At 38.5% G+C, this 17,088-nt stretch overlaps 1 protein-coding gene across 6 annotated transcripts in view; it reads right to left on the bottom strand.

The window, feature by feature from the left end:
* Positions 1-17,088, bottom strand: part of CHUK (component of inhibitor of nuclear factor kappa B kinase complex) — a 35,668-nt gene that overhangs the window by 18,071 nt on the left and 509 nt on the right. For 3 of the 6 annotated variants that reach the window (XR_010935799.1, XM_067709698.1, XM_067709697.1), the window contains exons 2-11: positions 12,639-12,733; positions 10,389-10,503; positions 9,664-9,733; positions 8,728-8,816; positions 7,465-7,554; positions 7,201-7,325; positions 6,905-7,012; positions 6,161-6,296; positions 1,708-1,902; positions 369-471 (exon numbers count right to left, since the gene is read on the bottom strand). Coding sequence is in view for 4 of the 6 variants with exons in the window: in XM_067709698.1 (XP_067565799.1) it covers positions 369-471; positions 1,708-1,902; positions 6,161-6,296; positions 6,905-7,012; positions 7,201-7,325; positions 7,465-7,554; positions 8,728-8,816; positions 9,664-9,733; positions 10,389-10,503; positions 12,639-12,733 (1,126 nt within the window). In the remaining 2 variants the exon portion in view is untranslated. The remainder of the gene's footprint in view (positions 1-368; positions 472-1,707; positions 1,903-6,160; positions 6,297-6,904; positions 7,013-7,200; positions 7,326-7,464; positions 7,555-8,727; positions 8,817-9,663; positions 9,734-10,388; positions 10,504-12,638; positions 12,734-17,088) is intronic. The other 3 variants (XR_010935798.1, XM_067709695.1, XM_067709696.1) reach the window with 1 other exon arrangement.

Below are 17,088 nucleotides of genomic sequence, written 5' to 3'. Positions count from 1 at the left end.
TCTCAGGATAAATGAAATCATTTGAATGTTAAGCAGTATTCATAGGATAAAATGAAGTATTTGAACACGCTTAAATAATGAAGGAGAAACTAAAAAGTGGGCTTAATTAATAGTGAAGATTCATTTTTTTATATGTGAGAACCCTATCCACAGGAAAGTAAGTCTTCTCCCAAATGAGGGATCTGGTGGTGATTTAAAATCTACCTCTTCACCTTTCAAACCATACAAACCCATCTTTCACCACATATAGAAACCTGAAGCATGAGACACAGAACAGAAACACCAAAGGACCATTTCTACTAGTCATTTTGAGTCAAAATTATATTATTTCAGATTTAAAGCTCAGTCAGTAAATGAACTATACTTACCAATATAATTTACACAGTCAGATAAACTTCTGGAAGCAAATGGTCCTTCATATACAGTCTTACTTTTATCAAACAAATAAACCATATAGCTATCACAGCCCCTCTGAAAGAGAAACAAACAATTAAGAAAAAAGATCCTTGAAAATCCTAGATTCTCTGAGTACCTAAGCACCAGATTTCCTACTTTGAAATGCCAATGGTGAAGTCAGTTTCATTAGCATACATCTCACAGATTTAAGGTCTAAACTTCTGTTTAGGAAAAATAAATAAATAACTGTAGTATGGACTAAAGTGGAAAACAAACCCAAAAGGACAAAAGCAAAAAGTCATAACAACAATATCCATAGAATGGGAACACTATTCAGCAATCAAAAGGAATAAAGTAATGATATATGCTATGACATGAATGAATCTCAAAAATATAACAGCATGAAAGAAATCAGACACAAGAGATTATAGATTATATGTTTCCATTTATATGGAATGTTCAGAAAAGGCAAATCTATAAAGGTAGAAAGTAAATTAGTGATTTTTCTGGGGTGGACAGAATGGATATTAACAGTCAATGAGGGCTTCCCTGGTGGTGCAGTGGTTGGGAGTCCGCCTGCCGATGCAGGGGACACGGGTTCGTGCCCCGGTCCGGGAAGATCCCACATGTTGCGGAGCGGCTGGGCCCGTGAGCCATGGCCGCTGAGCCTCCGCGTCTGGAGCCTGTGCTCCGCAACAGGAGAGGTCCGCATACCGCAAAAAAAAAAAAAAAAAGTCATGACCAAAATCATATTTTACCATCCATCTATCCTCTGACAGGACCTATGAGACTGCTGGTCTAATTTGAAGGTTCTAGGCTTTAGTACAAAAAGGGGAAAAAAGGGCTTCCCTGGTGGCGCAGTGGTTGAGAGTCCGCCTGCCGATGCAGGGGACGCGAGTTCGTGCCCCGCTCCGGGAAGATCCCACATGCCGCGGAGCGGCTGGGCCCGTGAGCCACGGCCGCTGAGCCTGCGCGTCCGGAGCCTGTGCTCCGCAACGGGAGAGGCCACAACACTGAGGGGCCCGTGTACCGCAAAAAAAACAAAACAAAAAAAAAAAAAAAAAGGGGAAAAAAAAAAAGGGAGGAGGGAAGTGGCACCAAAGAGAAAGTCATGCATAGTTCAAAACAACAAATGTTTCCTTTCTACCTTTTCACCTTGCAAAGCAATAAGCGTAATGAGTAGGATAAAACTAAAAGAAGAATTCTAAGATGTGGACCATCCCCCAAAGGATTCCAAGTATACATCAAAAACGCAGGGCATGCAATCTCTCTGTGACTTCTTATACTCTAGGTATATTAGAATTGTCTTACAACTCCATCCAAAACACACTGAGAGGCTGGTTTCCGAGGATCCAAAGAAATTCCCGTCTCTGAAAGAAGCTCTTGAGAACAAGTATTTATTCCAGTTTCACGCTCAATACGAGACTGTAGTGAATGAAGACTTTCATCAGGTGGTAAAAGAAAAGAAATGATCTTTGCAGAAGTCATATTTAGGATGTGTACTATCTGTTTAAATAAGAAAAAAGAGAAATAAGTATTGATCGTTTGCTACATAAAAGATTCAGTGCTAGATACTAAAGAGAATTTAAGCAAAAGGCATTATCTCTGCATTAAACAAGGTTCATTCCTTTTCCAAAGTGAGATCTTCTATAATTATAGAATGACAGTCTGAAAACTGAAGATAGAGTTTACTTTTCTACTGCAACAGATGTTAGTTCCAAAGAATAAAGTTTCAAAGTTCTAGGGATGTACAAAATCAAGAAATAAAACCCCCAATTTAAAAAGGTAACACTTATAGAAAAATGGTACAGATGAACTGGTTTGCAGGGCAGAAATAGAGATACAGATGTAGAGGACAAACGTATGGACACCAAGGGGGAAAGTGGCGGGGAGGGGTAGTGGCGGTGGGATCAATTGGGAGATTGGGATTGACATATATACACTAATATGTATAAAATAGATAACTAGTAAGAACCTGCTGTATAAAAAAATAAATAAAATAAAATTCAAAAATTCAATAAATAAATAAAAAGGTAATACTTATTTTGAGAAATATATCACTGACCTGGAAGGAAATGTTTATGAATTGCCTAATAGATGCCAACAAGTTAAGTGCTTTCACATAACATCCTATTAATTAGATCTTCTAATCTCCATTTTGGCAAAGACAGAAACCAGAGCTCTGAGAACTTCTTGCCTAAAGCCCCAATGAAAGTAGCCTGATATAGGCCAAGTAAGTGTGAGACTGAGTTAGGTGGGGCTCTACCCCGGTAACCAAGGACAGCCACAGAGTTAGAGGTCAGTCTTTTGAACACAACGTAATTTTAAATCCTTTTCCTTCTACTGTCCTTAGATAAGCCATACAAAGTTAATACCTATGTTTCCCCAACGCCTTATATTGACCAGTGTATACAAATGATTAAAATTATCTCTGCTAGAAACGTTTATTACAGAAGTAAAGCACTAATTTTCTTTTAATATACAATAACCTTCTAAGTTTAAAAAAGGTGGGGGGAAGAGAAGGTAATCTTCCAAGTTGACATGGATTACAGTACAAGCATACCAGCTGAGATCTTCCATTCCATCCTGGCCTAGGCAGATTTCACACTGTGACAGTGACCACTAAGAACAATAGCAGAAATTTAGTATGAAAATCCTAAGGTGGACATTTACTTTTATACAGGGTATATTTCAAACTAGGGTGGGGTGATCATAGCATCCCACTACTAAAGCCGAGCTAGAAGGGAGCAAAAGAAAGCGTGAGGCAATACAACCTAAATTAACCTTTTTGTTCACTCAAATATTTGATAAGTACCTACTATGGTACATACTATTTAGTGTGTTGTACTAGTAATGGGTATGCAAATTGAGTAACTTACTGATCCTTGCCCTCCATAGGATAACAGTCAAATAAAAGATATTAAAGAAACATTGAAAGAACTAAAATACAATGCAAAATGCAATAGGTACTGTAATGATGTAAAATATTGTGCCAATTCCAAAGGAGATTACTTGGTGGGAGGAGAGGGATGCTTTATAAAGGACGCACTATTTGAGCTAAACTTTGAAAAGGAAGAATGATTAGAACAAGAAAAGATTAAAGAAGAAAGGTTCTTCTAGGCAGAAAACAACAAGGTAGGCAGAGACGTAGAAGGGGATGAGCATAATCAGAGAATAAAAATTACTCAGTTCAAATGTACCTAAAATGATGTCCCCTTAGGGCATAACAGGAGCTAAGCCTGGAAGTGCAGGATGAAATGAGACCAAGATAGATTCTGAATACCAATGTTAAGAGTTTGGACTTTGAAAGGGAACTATGGAAGGCTTTCTAAATTGAGAACCTGGCAAGTTCAGAATTGTTGAAACATTCAAAAGATACATCTCACAAAATAATTGGATATGTAAATTGAAGAACATGGAATAGTCAGATAGCCGAAGTTTCCGACCTAGGTAACTGGAAGGGTGACAGTGCAAGTAAGAGGCACAGGAAAAGCTGCAAAAGTAATTAACGGAGCAAATGTGCTCAGTTTTTAATGAATTATGTCTTGGATAAGTGGGACCACCAAGTGTAGTTATAAATACTCTGCAGAGAGTTGTATAGTCACAACTAAGGAGATAAATTTGGAAGTTATCCATACTCAGTTTATAGTTAAAGTTATACAACTGGAGAGACTGCCAAAGAAAAGGAAGAAAAGTAATATGGAAGAAGAGAAAGCTAAGGAGAGACTCTTAGTGGCAAAGAATGTTCAGTACACTTTTTTCAACTTTGCTACATACTTAAAGTTTTTCATAATAAACAGTTGGAAAAATATGCCATTCCCTCCTTGAACAATGTAATAAACACCTCAGAAAAATGCCCTGCAATAATACCAACCTGTTTTGCAGTTCATGCTTCTGTGTGCATGACATTCCCCTGCCTGTAAATCTTTCCTCCTGCCCATTCCCAGGATTAACACTTACTTATCCTTCAAAGTTCAGTCCTATTATTACGTCTAGGAAGCATCCCTGAACTACTATGAATAGTACCCTACACATACCTTATTCTGTACAACCTCAAAATAATATTGATCTTTTAAAGAAGACATTACTGTACCTGAGCTATAAATGTGTGTGTGTATATATATATATTTTTTATATATATATATATATTTGCTCAGATTCACAGATATGCAAACCGTGGTGTTGCAAACTGAACTAAAGCCTATAGACCACAAAACACATAGGAGGACTCTTTCCCCATGCTCTACAACAAGCACATGCTCACAGACCCCTTCCAAGTAAAAGTGATGCTATGATTACCATGACAAGGCTAAAAAAAATCTGAGATAAAAACCGAAATTTTTTGAAGGCAACAAAGAACTAAAGAGTGTCACCAAGTCCTGCTTGTCTAACACATTGGGGGATGATTTATTCCTTGGCACAGTAGAAGAAAACCAAATCATGATATCAGATATCTCTTCAATGTTAGCCAAGAATGACACCAACATGGCCTCAAGTTCCTATTTAAAAAAGTATATTGGGCTTCTCTGGTGGCACAGTGGTTGAGAGTCTGCCTGCCGATGCAGGGAACATGGGTTCGTGCCCTGGTCCAGGGAGATCGCACGTGCCGCAGAGTGGCTGGGCCTGTGAGCCATGGCTGCACGTCCGGAGCCTGTGCTCCGCAACGGGAGAGGCCACAACAGTGAGAGGCCCGCGTACCACAAAAAAAAAAAAAAGTATATCAACATGAGAGTAAAACGTTATATGACTAGTTCTTTCTCATTTCAATTTTAGAAATGCTACCTGCTACAAGCAATCAACAAATATGAAAAGACCATAGATGAGAGTTGTTTGGGGGTATACAGCATAATAGAACCTCTCATTCATATCACTAGATATTTACTGAGAACCTGGTGCATGCCCTGCTTTGTACACAATGCTGGCATAGGGACGGTGTGGTGGTAGGGTAGACAACTGTTAATAAAAGTAGTAAAAACAATCCTAGCATTGAAAAGACAATCTGTAGAGAGAGGCATGAGTGGAAGATGAGAAACAATTAGAGAATATATAATAGTAAAAATGATTAAATGACAAACTGTGAAGTAGAGACCATTCAGAGAAAAGGAAAGTTGAATACATGCCAGTGTAGGTGAGGAGATACACAGAGATAGGTATCAGTCTGGGCAGAAGCATCTGTCGAAGCACAAAAATGCATAATGGACTTGATGGCATAAGGAGCAGTGACAAGCTGGTCCTAAGTGAAGTAAAGGGTAAGAGAAACGAAACAAGCACTTGGATGGGGTGGACCTGAATTAAGAAAGCCCCCAAAAGCCAAGCAGATCAGTTTAGACTTGACTTGGTAGGCAAGAAAGAACTGTTAAGTTTCCTGGACAGGAGAATAAAAAAGCATTTTCAGAAGATGAGACAGGCAGTTCATGTTGCATGGACTGTAAGATGGAAAGGAAATATAGAGGCATGAAAGCCAGGTAGGAACCTTCCTCACCAAACCAAATCTAGTACGATTAGACCTAAATGAATGAAATGGTACCAATATGAAAAAGGGGAAAACCCAAAAGATGCTACAAAGGAATAATCAACAAGACCATTTCAAAGTAAAACTGAGAACGCTTACTAAAGAAATAAAAATGCATTCACTCTAAGAATATCATCATCTTTTTCATATAAGCATCAGGAAAAGATTATTAAAATATATTTATGCCCATTTTCCAAATAAGTTTGTTAACTTCAATGCAAGTCTTATGAAGTAGACCCCATTCAAACTAACCTTCAAATTCAGAATGTGATCCATTAATACAAAACATCTTGGCTGCTTCAAAGTAAGATCAATAGGTCCTCCTCTCTGCTGAGGATCCCAGTTTAGCATCAACTGTAGCCAGTTTTCCATGGGTTCTACTATTAAACTAGAAAACATACAAAAATGGGATAAAACTCATTACGTTCCAATTTTCTTTTAGTTTTGTAAAAAAAGAAAAGGTAGTTTTACAGGTTGTCCATTTCCTTTGTCATTATTTGCATCATTTTATATCTTACTTTCAAATAATTCATGAAATGACACATGATAAGCCTTTTTTCCATAAAAAAACAACCCCAAACCCACATATGCAAGTTACCGGCAACTCCAACAGGTGAATCCAGTTCCATTCCCTAAGGAACCCATTCACCACAGTATCCCAAGAGTGTTCTTAGCACCTAAGCCAATCAGTTGAATGGCAGTTCTTGTTCCCACTAGACCTGTGCTGTCCATATGGTGGCCACTAGTCACAAGTGGCTATTTGCATTTACACTTAAGTTAATTAAAATTAAATAAATTTCAAATTCAGTTCTTCAGTCATACCACCCACCTTTCAAGTATTCAGATACTCATGTGGCCAGCACAGATATAAAACATTTCCATCATCACAGAAAGTTCCACTGGATAATGCTGTTTGAAACAGACAACAACGCTACTACTGTTCTTTTAAAACCCTGAAGAAACTGAGGCAAACTTCCTCAACTAAAATATACATACCTACAAAGGCTATTTGGTTGAGGTAAATGGCTACTAAACCGAACTTCTCCTGTCATCTCTTCGCATGCAAATATACACTTTGGATCCTTCTTCTTAATCTTCTCATGCCTATAAAAGCAAAAGCTACCTCAGTTGACAACCTGATTCTCACAAACACTAAGAATTTTTGCCTTTTAATTTTATCCAATTATGTGTTAAAAAGCAATTATACCATTTAAAGAAATGTTGGGGGGGAAGTGGGCAACTGAAAATTTCCATTCCCATTAATCATACCAAAGTTCTCTCCCATTTCTTACCAGGTAAATGGCTGCAGATGATGCAAAAAAGGCCTATACCCAGCAATACACTCAAACACCATGGTCCCAAAGCTCCAATAATCAACAGTGGCTGTGTAAGGCTTATTCTCAAAGAGCTCTGGGGCCTTAAAAAGAAAAAATGCTTTAAACATCAACACTGTAAGAGAAAAGCTACATGAGTTTTGAACTATTATATTCACGACCTTCAGAAATAAGAATGAGAATCCTGTACACTTAAATTCAAAGAAACAATACATGTCTTACCAGATATTGCAATGTTCCCACAAAAGATGTACACAGACTTCCTTGATCAACATCTTTGGCATATCCTAAATCAATTATTTTATGCATAATCTGCAAAATAGTTAAGTATTAAATGGTTGAGAAATTTGAAAAGGAAAGGCAATGATGTCCTTATAAGGCTCTGGAGAGGGTGGTGGTGAAGAGCATGGGCTCTGAAATAACACAAACATGTTTCAGGCCTGAGCTCCATCACTTAAATAGCCATGTGATCTTGATGAAGTTACTTAACTTCTCTCAGTTTCCTATGTAATGGTATTACTAACAATCCCTACTTCACAGAATTGCTATTAGGATTCAATGAAATAGTGAAAATAATTTAACAGTGTCTGACATATGGTAAAAACTAAATATAGACTGGCTATTAATTTTTACTTTGGTATATTCAGAATAAGCTTGATTCATTAAAACTGGAAGGCAAAGGCAACTTCCAAACTTGTAAGAAGCATCATACCATTTTAGAGTGGATCAATGTGAGTAAACACCTATCTAACTTCAAGAATATCCTGAAGTCTCGGGATACAAAAAAACCCCAAATAGTTGGTGCAAAGCATACACAAAGAGCTTCTAAGAGAAGATGCATCATCAAGGTTTCATCACCTCCAACTGATCATTATCTTCACTACTAAGGCCACACAATCCAATTCAAGGTTTAGATTCTTGGCTTTACGTCTTCATTGGAATGGAATTTGGGCACCAGAAGCAAGAAAACTGCTCAAATTACTTTGATAAAAATATACGTTCCAGGAATCAATTCACAATTTCTGGTTCTTCTCAAGCTGACTCTTTTAGGAATCTGAGAATTCAAGGTTTTGAATTTTAATTAAATATAGAACTTAGGACTTTTGGGGAGGAGAAAGAGTTTTGTTTTGTTTTTCTTAAATAAGAAACATACTTTAAACATATTTTTTTCTTAAAGCAGACCGAGGATGTGTGTGTTTTTTGGATGTGCTTCGTAAGGATTAACAAATTACTTACTCACTGCCTACTACCTCTGCTAGATACTGTGCTGGAAAAAAGAAATGAACAAGACAGGTGTAGTCCTTCTCTAATGGAGCTAACTGTATTAGCAGAGGAGACAAACAGCTAAACACAAAACCACACTTCAGTGTAGTGACGGCTGGGATGAAGTATAGAATGCTATGGAGGGCACCAAACCTCAAAGACTAAACTACATCATGGAGACTCTATTCGATTGGCATGAACATTTCTTCAGGTTTTACCTACCTTTCCACCAACATCCTGAAGAACTATGTTTTCAGGTTTTAGATCACGATGTATAATTTTGTTTTCATGCAAATATCGTATCCCAGATCCTAAATAAAGTTTAAAATGTATTTTCAGGTAATAAACAACACTGAATTAAAAAAAATTCATCTCACATTTTGTACAGATCTGCTCTGATGCTCGAATTTATATGGACCATAACTACATGATTAATGATTTAATAGAAGCTCAGATTTTCTCCACAGAAAATACAGTAACAAATACTGCAGAATTGTAACATGTATTCATTTAACTTATGAAAATTAATATTAAAAAGAAATGGAACAAGCAATTGAGAAAATCCCTGTATTTATCATTGGAGCCTTTCCTTCCGACCTAGATCACCCTCTTCAACTAGACTTTTGCCTCCATGACCTAAGAAAAGAAGCAAAATCAAAATATACAGAGAAACATAGTCTGGGCTTTTGAACTTCCTCCAAGGGCCTACGTCCTTGTTATTTTAGGAACTTTGCAGGAGTAATTATGATTAAAAAGAGACTTCACCCTAAAAGAACCTGGGCCCATGAGATGCAATGCCCCTGGTAAATAAAGTTACTATGTTAATCAGGGAGGGAGCAGGAGTACAACTCAATAAGGTCATTTCACACCGTTTTTTTTTTCTGGCAATTGGAACATCTATTAGTCAAATGGACACCTAGCCAAACACAAAAAATAAAAACCAAAATATCCTAATTTTAACTTAGCATCAACGGTAATAGTTAAATTTTTCTAATAATTTCTTACAGATAAAAAATTTCTTATAAAGTTTCTTATAGTTAAAAACCTATGCTTTGTACAGTACATCAACAATTCTCCTAATTCCCAAGTAGTATATAGAATCTTTTATAGACCAAAGGGGCATTAAATTATGATGGCATTTTCATATTGATTACATACCTATATCACTCAGTAAAGAAAGTATCTGGCTTTCTTTAAGTCCACAGCAATTTTCTGGTTTGTTGAGTAGCTAAAGAAAAAAAGAGTCTAAAAATGTATATTGCCAATATTGCTGGGCAGTAATACCGATATATTAATCATTAATCATTATACTCTGAGAGAATACTCAAATAAGAAAATAAGTCATGATTAAGAAAATATAAGGAGGAAAATTACCAAATCCATACTGAGGACATGTAAATTTCATGACAAGGTTTATACAAGTAAAGATAAAGGGAGAAAGTTTTTGAAATCGAAAAAGTTGAAAAATCTCACAGATAAATATGTAAAGATAGCCATATGGTAGGTTTAAAATGAGATCAGAAAGAAAGATTTGCAACAGAGAAAACAACTTATTAATAAACACTTTAAACACTGATACTGTGGACTAAAACCATCAATACAGTCCCATCCTGAAAACACCACCACCAATAATAAAAAATGCATGTTGTAAATTAGGGGTCAGCAAATATTCCCTGGAAAGGGCCAGAAAGTAAGTACTTTAGGCTTTGCAGGCCATATAATCTGTCACAATTACTCAACTCTGCTGCTATAGTAAGAAAGCAGCCACAAAAGCAGAGAACAGGCCATACACTCCTGACTCTTACTCTACTGTATTGAGTGGGATTCGAACACTGCTAAAGTTCATGATTTACTATCTCATCATCTCAAAACATCCACACTACCTTCCGGAGATCTCCTCCAGAACAATATTCCATTGCTAGAAGAGGCACATCATTAATCAAAAAATTCAATTCCTCAGGAACATCACAGGCTTTTACAACATTGGCGTGGTTCAACCTAACAAGGGGAAAACATTATAATAAAAAATTTGTTTCCAATGAAAAGGAACTGAGTTTGAAATGGTAGTTAATTGGGGGGCAGTGAGGGGAAGAACGGCTGACATTATTTATAATATTCTAATCTCTCATTTGTATAATTAAAAATTAATACTTGTTAAAAAGAAAATCTAGATTAAAATACTATCACAATTACTACTATTACATTTTTATATGCCAAGTAGTAAGCACTTTACATACATTAACTCATTTACTTATCACAATAATCCTACTATAGGTAGATTTTTTAAGAGTTTCATCACACAGGAGAAAACTGAAGCACAAATTGGTTAAGTAACATAAGATCACACAGCGAGTAAGTGGTCAAGTAAGGATTCAAATCTGGCAGTCTGGCTCCAAAGCCTATATCATACTACCTCTCCCATAATCACTTACAGTGTCACCCAGCTGTGATCACTATTAAAATTTTGGCATATTTCCTCCCAGTTTTTAATTTGTGCACAAATACATTTTTTTCAATAAATATCAAATCACATTATATATTATTTCCTAACATCTTTTTTTAACCTTAGCAATATATCATCCCATCATCATCATCATCATCATGCAGTGGATCTCAAAACTGGAATAGATTCCCAGGGCCTAGGGACCTAAAGAAACAGAATTTCCATGTGTAGGGCCTGAGGATTTATATTGTTAACAAGCTTTCCTAGTGATTCTGCCACACAGCCAAGTTTGAGAACCATTATAGTGCATCAAGAACACTTTAGTCAGAAAGTACTTATTTCAAATCCAGACTCTTACTGCCTACCAGTTGTATGACTCTATAAGCTTCAACTTCCTGCTTTATAACATAGAGATAATGCCTAAACTCAGGGTTGTTGTGACAACTAGAAGAATTATTTGCAAGTACATATTAGCACACTACCCATGGAGGTTTTAAAATACGTCCACTTCTCCCTTCAAAAGCTTAATTCTCTTTCCCTTGAGTAGAGGCTGTATTTAGTGACTAATTTCTAACAAATAGAAGTTATTTGTAGGACTTCCCTGGTGGCGCAGTGGTTAAGAATCCGCCTGCCAATGCAGGGAACACAGGTTTGATCCCTGGTCCGGGAAGATCCTACATTCCGTAGAGCAACTAAGCCTGTGCACCACAACTACTGAGCCTCCACTCTAGAGCCTGCAAGCCACAACAGCTGAGCCCATGTGCCACAACTACTAAAGCCCGCGTGCCTAGAGCCCGCGCTCTGCAACAAGAGAAGCCACTTCAATGAGAAGCCTGTGCACCACAACCAAGGGTAGCCCCTGCTCGCCACAACTAGAGAGAGCCCGCGTGCAGCAAGAAAGACCCAATGCGGCCAAAAATAAATAATAAAATAAAATAAATACATTTATAAAAAAATTATTTGTAAAGGATGGAGTGTTACTTCTGAGGAAAGATCATAAAGATATGTCAGCTTTCAACTTGCTCTCTCTCTCAGATCACTGACTTCGGAGAAAGCTAGCTGACATGTCATGAAGACATTCAAACTTCCCTATGGACAGGCCCATATGGTGAGGAACCGATGCCTCTAACAAACAGCCACTAAATAAGCTTGGAAGTGGATACTCCAGCCCCACTCAAGCCTCTGGAAGACTGCAGCCCCAGTCAACATTTTGAGATGTTTCAGAAGGGATATCCTGAGTCAAAACCACCCACCTAAGTCATTCCCAAATTCCTAAACCACAGAAACTGTGAGATACCAAGTTTGTTGTTTTCAGCCACTAACTTTGAAGATAATTTTTTACAAAGCAATAGATACACTGTTTAACAAAGTAGGTGAGAGTAAAGAAATGAGAGTAGTGATTGTTATTTAACTATAAAGTGTAATAGACGAGCACTGCCCAAGATCTAGAAGAAACAGATTCTGCTCTCAGAAAGCTGAGTCTGATAATACGTAGCTGACTTTTTAAACTAAACCTACCTAAGCATGATGTGATGTTATTACTTGAAATAGAACACATATATTTAATGAGAAAGAGAAAAATATGTTCGTCAAAATATCCTAAGAAGAATGGATTCCTAGCCTCCTTCCCTATGATGACATCTGGATGGGCTGCAAAACTGGGGAAACTTAAGTCATCAAGTACACTTACTTCTTCATGATCTGGATTTCATGGCACCACCGTTCTCTGTTTTTGGTGCTTAGCTCCAAGCGACAAGACTTAATTGCTATTTTGAGATCAAGTTCCTGCCAAAATAGAAAGTCAACAGAAAATTATAAATTAGGTTCTTGTGCAGATTTACTTGCTAAGAAAGAAATGCCAACCTGGGGAAACAAAACTCTTTAGCTTTACTAATTAAACATATTTATCTACAGTTCTCTTGAGCCAATGCTTTTGCCAGGTAAACCATGAGACTATTAAACTAATGCTTTAAAACTGACCTTCAAACACACCAAAGCACACAAGCAAGAAGTCACTGAGGCTGATCCTATAACAGATCTCTTCAGAACACTGTCTCATATATACTGCTAGAATAATACAAAGGCCCTGTCTCCCCAGTAAACTCTTTTTTGAATTTAGTCAAGACAGCTAACAAGGGCCCCAGGCTCCAGCATAACTAGAATGAGGAGAATAACGCAGGGCTCCCAAGCTCAACAGCAAGAAATAGTTTTAATATGACCAAACCTAGGGCTTCCCTGGTGGCGCAGTGGTTAAGAGTCCTCCTGGGGCTTCCCTGGTGGCACAGTGGTTGGGAGTCCGCCTGCCGATGCAGGGGACACGGGTTCGTGCCCCGGTCCGGGAAGATCCCACATGCCGCGGAGCGGCTAGGCCCGTGAGCCATGGCCACTAAGCCTGCGCGTCCGGAGCCTGTGCTCCGCAATGGGAGAGGCCACAACAGTGAGAGGCCCACGTATCGGAGTCCGCCTGCCAATGCAGGGGACGCGGGTTCAAGCCCTGGTCCAGGAACATCCCACATGCCACGGAGCAACTAAGCCCGTGCTCCACAACTACTAAGCCTGCACTCTAAAGCCCGCAAGCCACAACTGCCAAGCCCACGTGCCACAACTACTGAAGCCTGCGCGCCTAGAGCCCATGCTCTGCAACAAGAGAATGAGAAGCCCCCGCACCGCAAGGAAGAGGAGCCCCTGCTCGCCGCAACTAGAGAAAGCCGGCACACAGCAACAAAGACCCAACACAGCCAAAGATAAAAATAAATTTATTTTTAAAAAAATGACCAAACCTAATAAAAAAAAACTCCAAAATTAGTTCCTAATCTTTGCATTCCAAATGACATTAAAAAATCTTAACAATGATTGTATATTTCCATATCTATAAAATGAACCTAACAGCTCTTGCCTCTATGACTAGTAATTCAGCCAATTCTAACTGAAATCAAACCCAACCTGATGCACATTACAGGAAGTAGCCAGATCTCATCACATTCTGGCAACAGTAATAATGCAGCCCAGGAACAGGAAGCAAGACAGCTTGTATGGGATGGTCTGAAATGGGGGATAGCTAGAGATAAGACAGCTGATGTATAGAGAGAGAGTAAGGAACTAGGACAGACTACAATCCAACCTAACCACTATCCTCCCTCCCTCCAACCTTTTGTTTTGCGTAGGTACCCGGTTGTTGCTAGGTCCCATGTAAGCTTTTACTACCAGGGAGTCAATCTAACCATGAAAAACATTAAGTCCTAAATGATCATATATGAATAAGGCAGGAAGCTATCTATTTCGAAAAGATCCCACCCTATAGGATCCTTCAACTTCTCAGTTTATATTTCACCTACTCTGTGAAGGCCTTCTTCACTCTACCTTTTCATAAAGAACGTTCTACGGAAAGTTTATGGATGTCCAGCAAAACAAAAAAAAGAAGAGTTCTGTGTTTAAAAAAAAAAAAAGGTAATATTCGGGAGATGGATGGTGGTGATGGCTGCACAAAATGTGAAGGTACTTAATGCCACAGAACTGTACACCTAAAAATGGTTAAAATGGCAAATGTTATGTATATTTAACCACAAAAAAAAAATTGGAAAATACTAAGTTAAATTAGTTTCTTTACTATAGGACTTCACAGAGCTTTTAATATGCTAATGTGGGTTATGACTCTCCAAATGAATAAATATTATATGCAGCATTTATACAACGTACTGATCACTGTGTCCTTTTTTCAAAGCATTTCACAAGGTTAGTTTTTCCAAACACGTTTTGAGATGTGCCACCCTATTCCCTAGGAAGAGTTCTTTGGTTATTTTGCCATGCTTCCACATCACTTTACCAATACCTTCATTATATAGGGTACCAAATTGTACCTAAAGTGTCTACTTTTCCCACTAGGCTTGAAATTTCCTTGAGGGTAGAAAATACTGTTTTTGTTGATTCTGGTACCATCAGCACCCAGCACAGTAATTAGCTAAATAAACCATCTCACAACCTTTTCCCTTTCTCGTTGTGATTTAAGAAGCATAGGTGAAATATTGAGACGTGGCTTCCACCAAAACACAAGGATCTTGAAAGCTGTAAACTCAAAGCTGTAAGTGAAAAGGTAATGATGCTGTTTCCAAGTCTTATGACAGAGGATTTCTTCTCTTCTCACTACAGACTCAGTTGTCAAACGTCCCAGTTCTGGGGAAGGGTCACTGTGGACATCTGGAAAGTTCCTGAGAGATTTCTAAGATTCTAGAGGAACCCAAATCTCTTCCATTTAAAAAGTGATGAATTCCATAGAGACAGAAAGTAGAATGGTGGTTGCCAGAGGTTGGGGGGAGGAGGAAATGGGGGCAGAGGGGTGTGTTATTATTGTTTAAAGGGTACAAAGTTTCAATTTGGGAAGATGAAAATGTTCTGGAAATGGATGGTGATGACTGTTGCACAACAATGTAAACGTACGATGCTACGGAACTGTACACTTAAAAATGGTTAAAATGGTAAATTTTATGTTATATATTATACTTTACCACAATTTTTTTAAAAAATTGATGTATTCATCCATCCCCAGCCAGGGACCAAGCAAAGCAGTCACATAAGCATGCTAGCATGCATACTTCTTTTTCTTATGACCAGACTGAGGGGCAGGTTTAGATAACAAGACCACAGTCAATATTCTGCTGGAAGTATTCGGCTCCCTCTCTTTACTCTTTGAGTGCCTTATGTCTGATGGTGAAAATTATTAAATTTACTACTTGTCTGGCTGTCAAAGTACTTAATGCCTTAGTCCTTCACCTTCCTTTCTCCCTGTCTCCGAGATTCCCTCCTATGCTCTATCTAGAAACCTGCTTCACAAAATGTCCTCAGTTATATCAGTGACATTTGTCATTGCAACTGCCACACAAACAAGCCTATTCCTCCCAGGTAGATTCCCATCTACCCTACCTCCCACCCTATATGGTGGGCTCTCTACTCACACCCATATTTCTTAGGACAGCAAATCATGCTTTCTCCTCTTCAACCCACTTCTTAATTCATAGGCCCATGCAAGCATTTTAGTAATACCTTAACTGTTCATCTTGTCCCATCTGTTTTTCCACACAGATTTATCTTTTACAAAAAATCTTTGAGAACACCACTTTTACCTTGACATTTCCTTTTTTAATGTCAATTAATGATGATGAAGATGATGACAATAGCAACAACACAGCAGCAGCAGGAGCTAACATCTGAGGGCTTACCATGGGCCAGGTACTCTATTTAGCTTTAGACACATCATTACCTTATTTAACTCTCAAACAGACCCATGATGTACATACATTATTATAAACATTTCATACATGACAAAACAAAAGCTATACTGCAGGGATTATTATTCCAGGGTCTATAAACCTAACAGGTCTGTGAATGTCCTTCAAAAGAGCATGGACCCCCTCAAACGGCAATGCATAGAGTTGTGTGGGTGTGCATCTGTGCATTTGTCTGGGGAAAGGGTTCATAACTTTTATTGGTGTATCAAAAGACTGGCTCAAACATGATTGTTAGCTGCTGCTACAATGGTTAAACATTTTCAGTTAAATCAAAGCACAACTCCCAAGTCTGATGTTGACTGTCTTCCACCTGCTAGAGCACCTCACCCTCAATCTATCTCCTTCCCTTGTGAAGCCATGATCATTTTTACCAGCTGATCCTCATTTGTTCATTACCTAGAACGCGTCCCCAATTCCGAAGCCTACCCAATGCGTCCAAAAGCTTAACTGTGGACACACCATGACACCGTCCTTACCTACTCCAAGCACTACAGACATCACAGGCCTCCAAGTACACACATGAACACACATTCCAACAGGCAGGCCCATCTTCTCCCACACTTATGCTCATAACACACACTCTGATGTGCGTCTGCCTTACACACCCTGACCCTGCATTCAGAGGGACACACACGAACCCGTCACGCTCAGTAAACACTTTGTCACATTTTGACAGTCATAACAAAAGTTCCCCATAATAGCTCTACCTCACACACACTGACCAGGACCTCTGGTACAACCTCGGACTCACACATCAGGTTCACAAACACAACTTGTGCGCTCTCTCTCTTACACACACACAGACACACACATACACGCTCACTGGCCCACAATACTGCCCAAGGTCTCACCACTAAT

This window comes from Pseudorca crassidens, chromosome 16 (genome assembly GCF_039906515.1).
Source record: "Pseudorca crassidens isolate mPseCra1 chromosome 16, mPseCra1.hap1, whole genome shotgun sequence".
Lineage (NCBI taxonomy): Eukaryota > Metazoa > Chordata > Mammalia > Artiodactyla > Delphinidae > Pseudorca > Pseudorca crassidens.
This window is presented reverse-complemented; position numbering and strand designations above follow the sequence as displayed.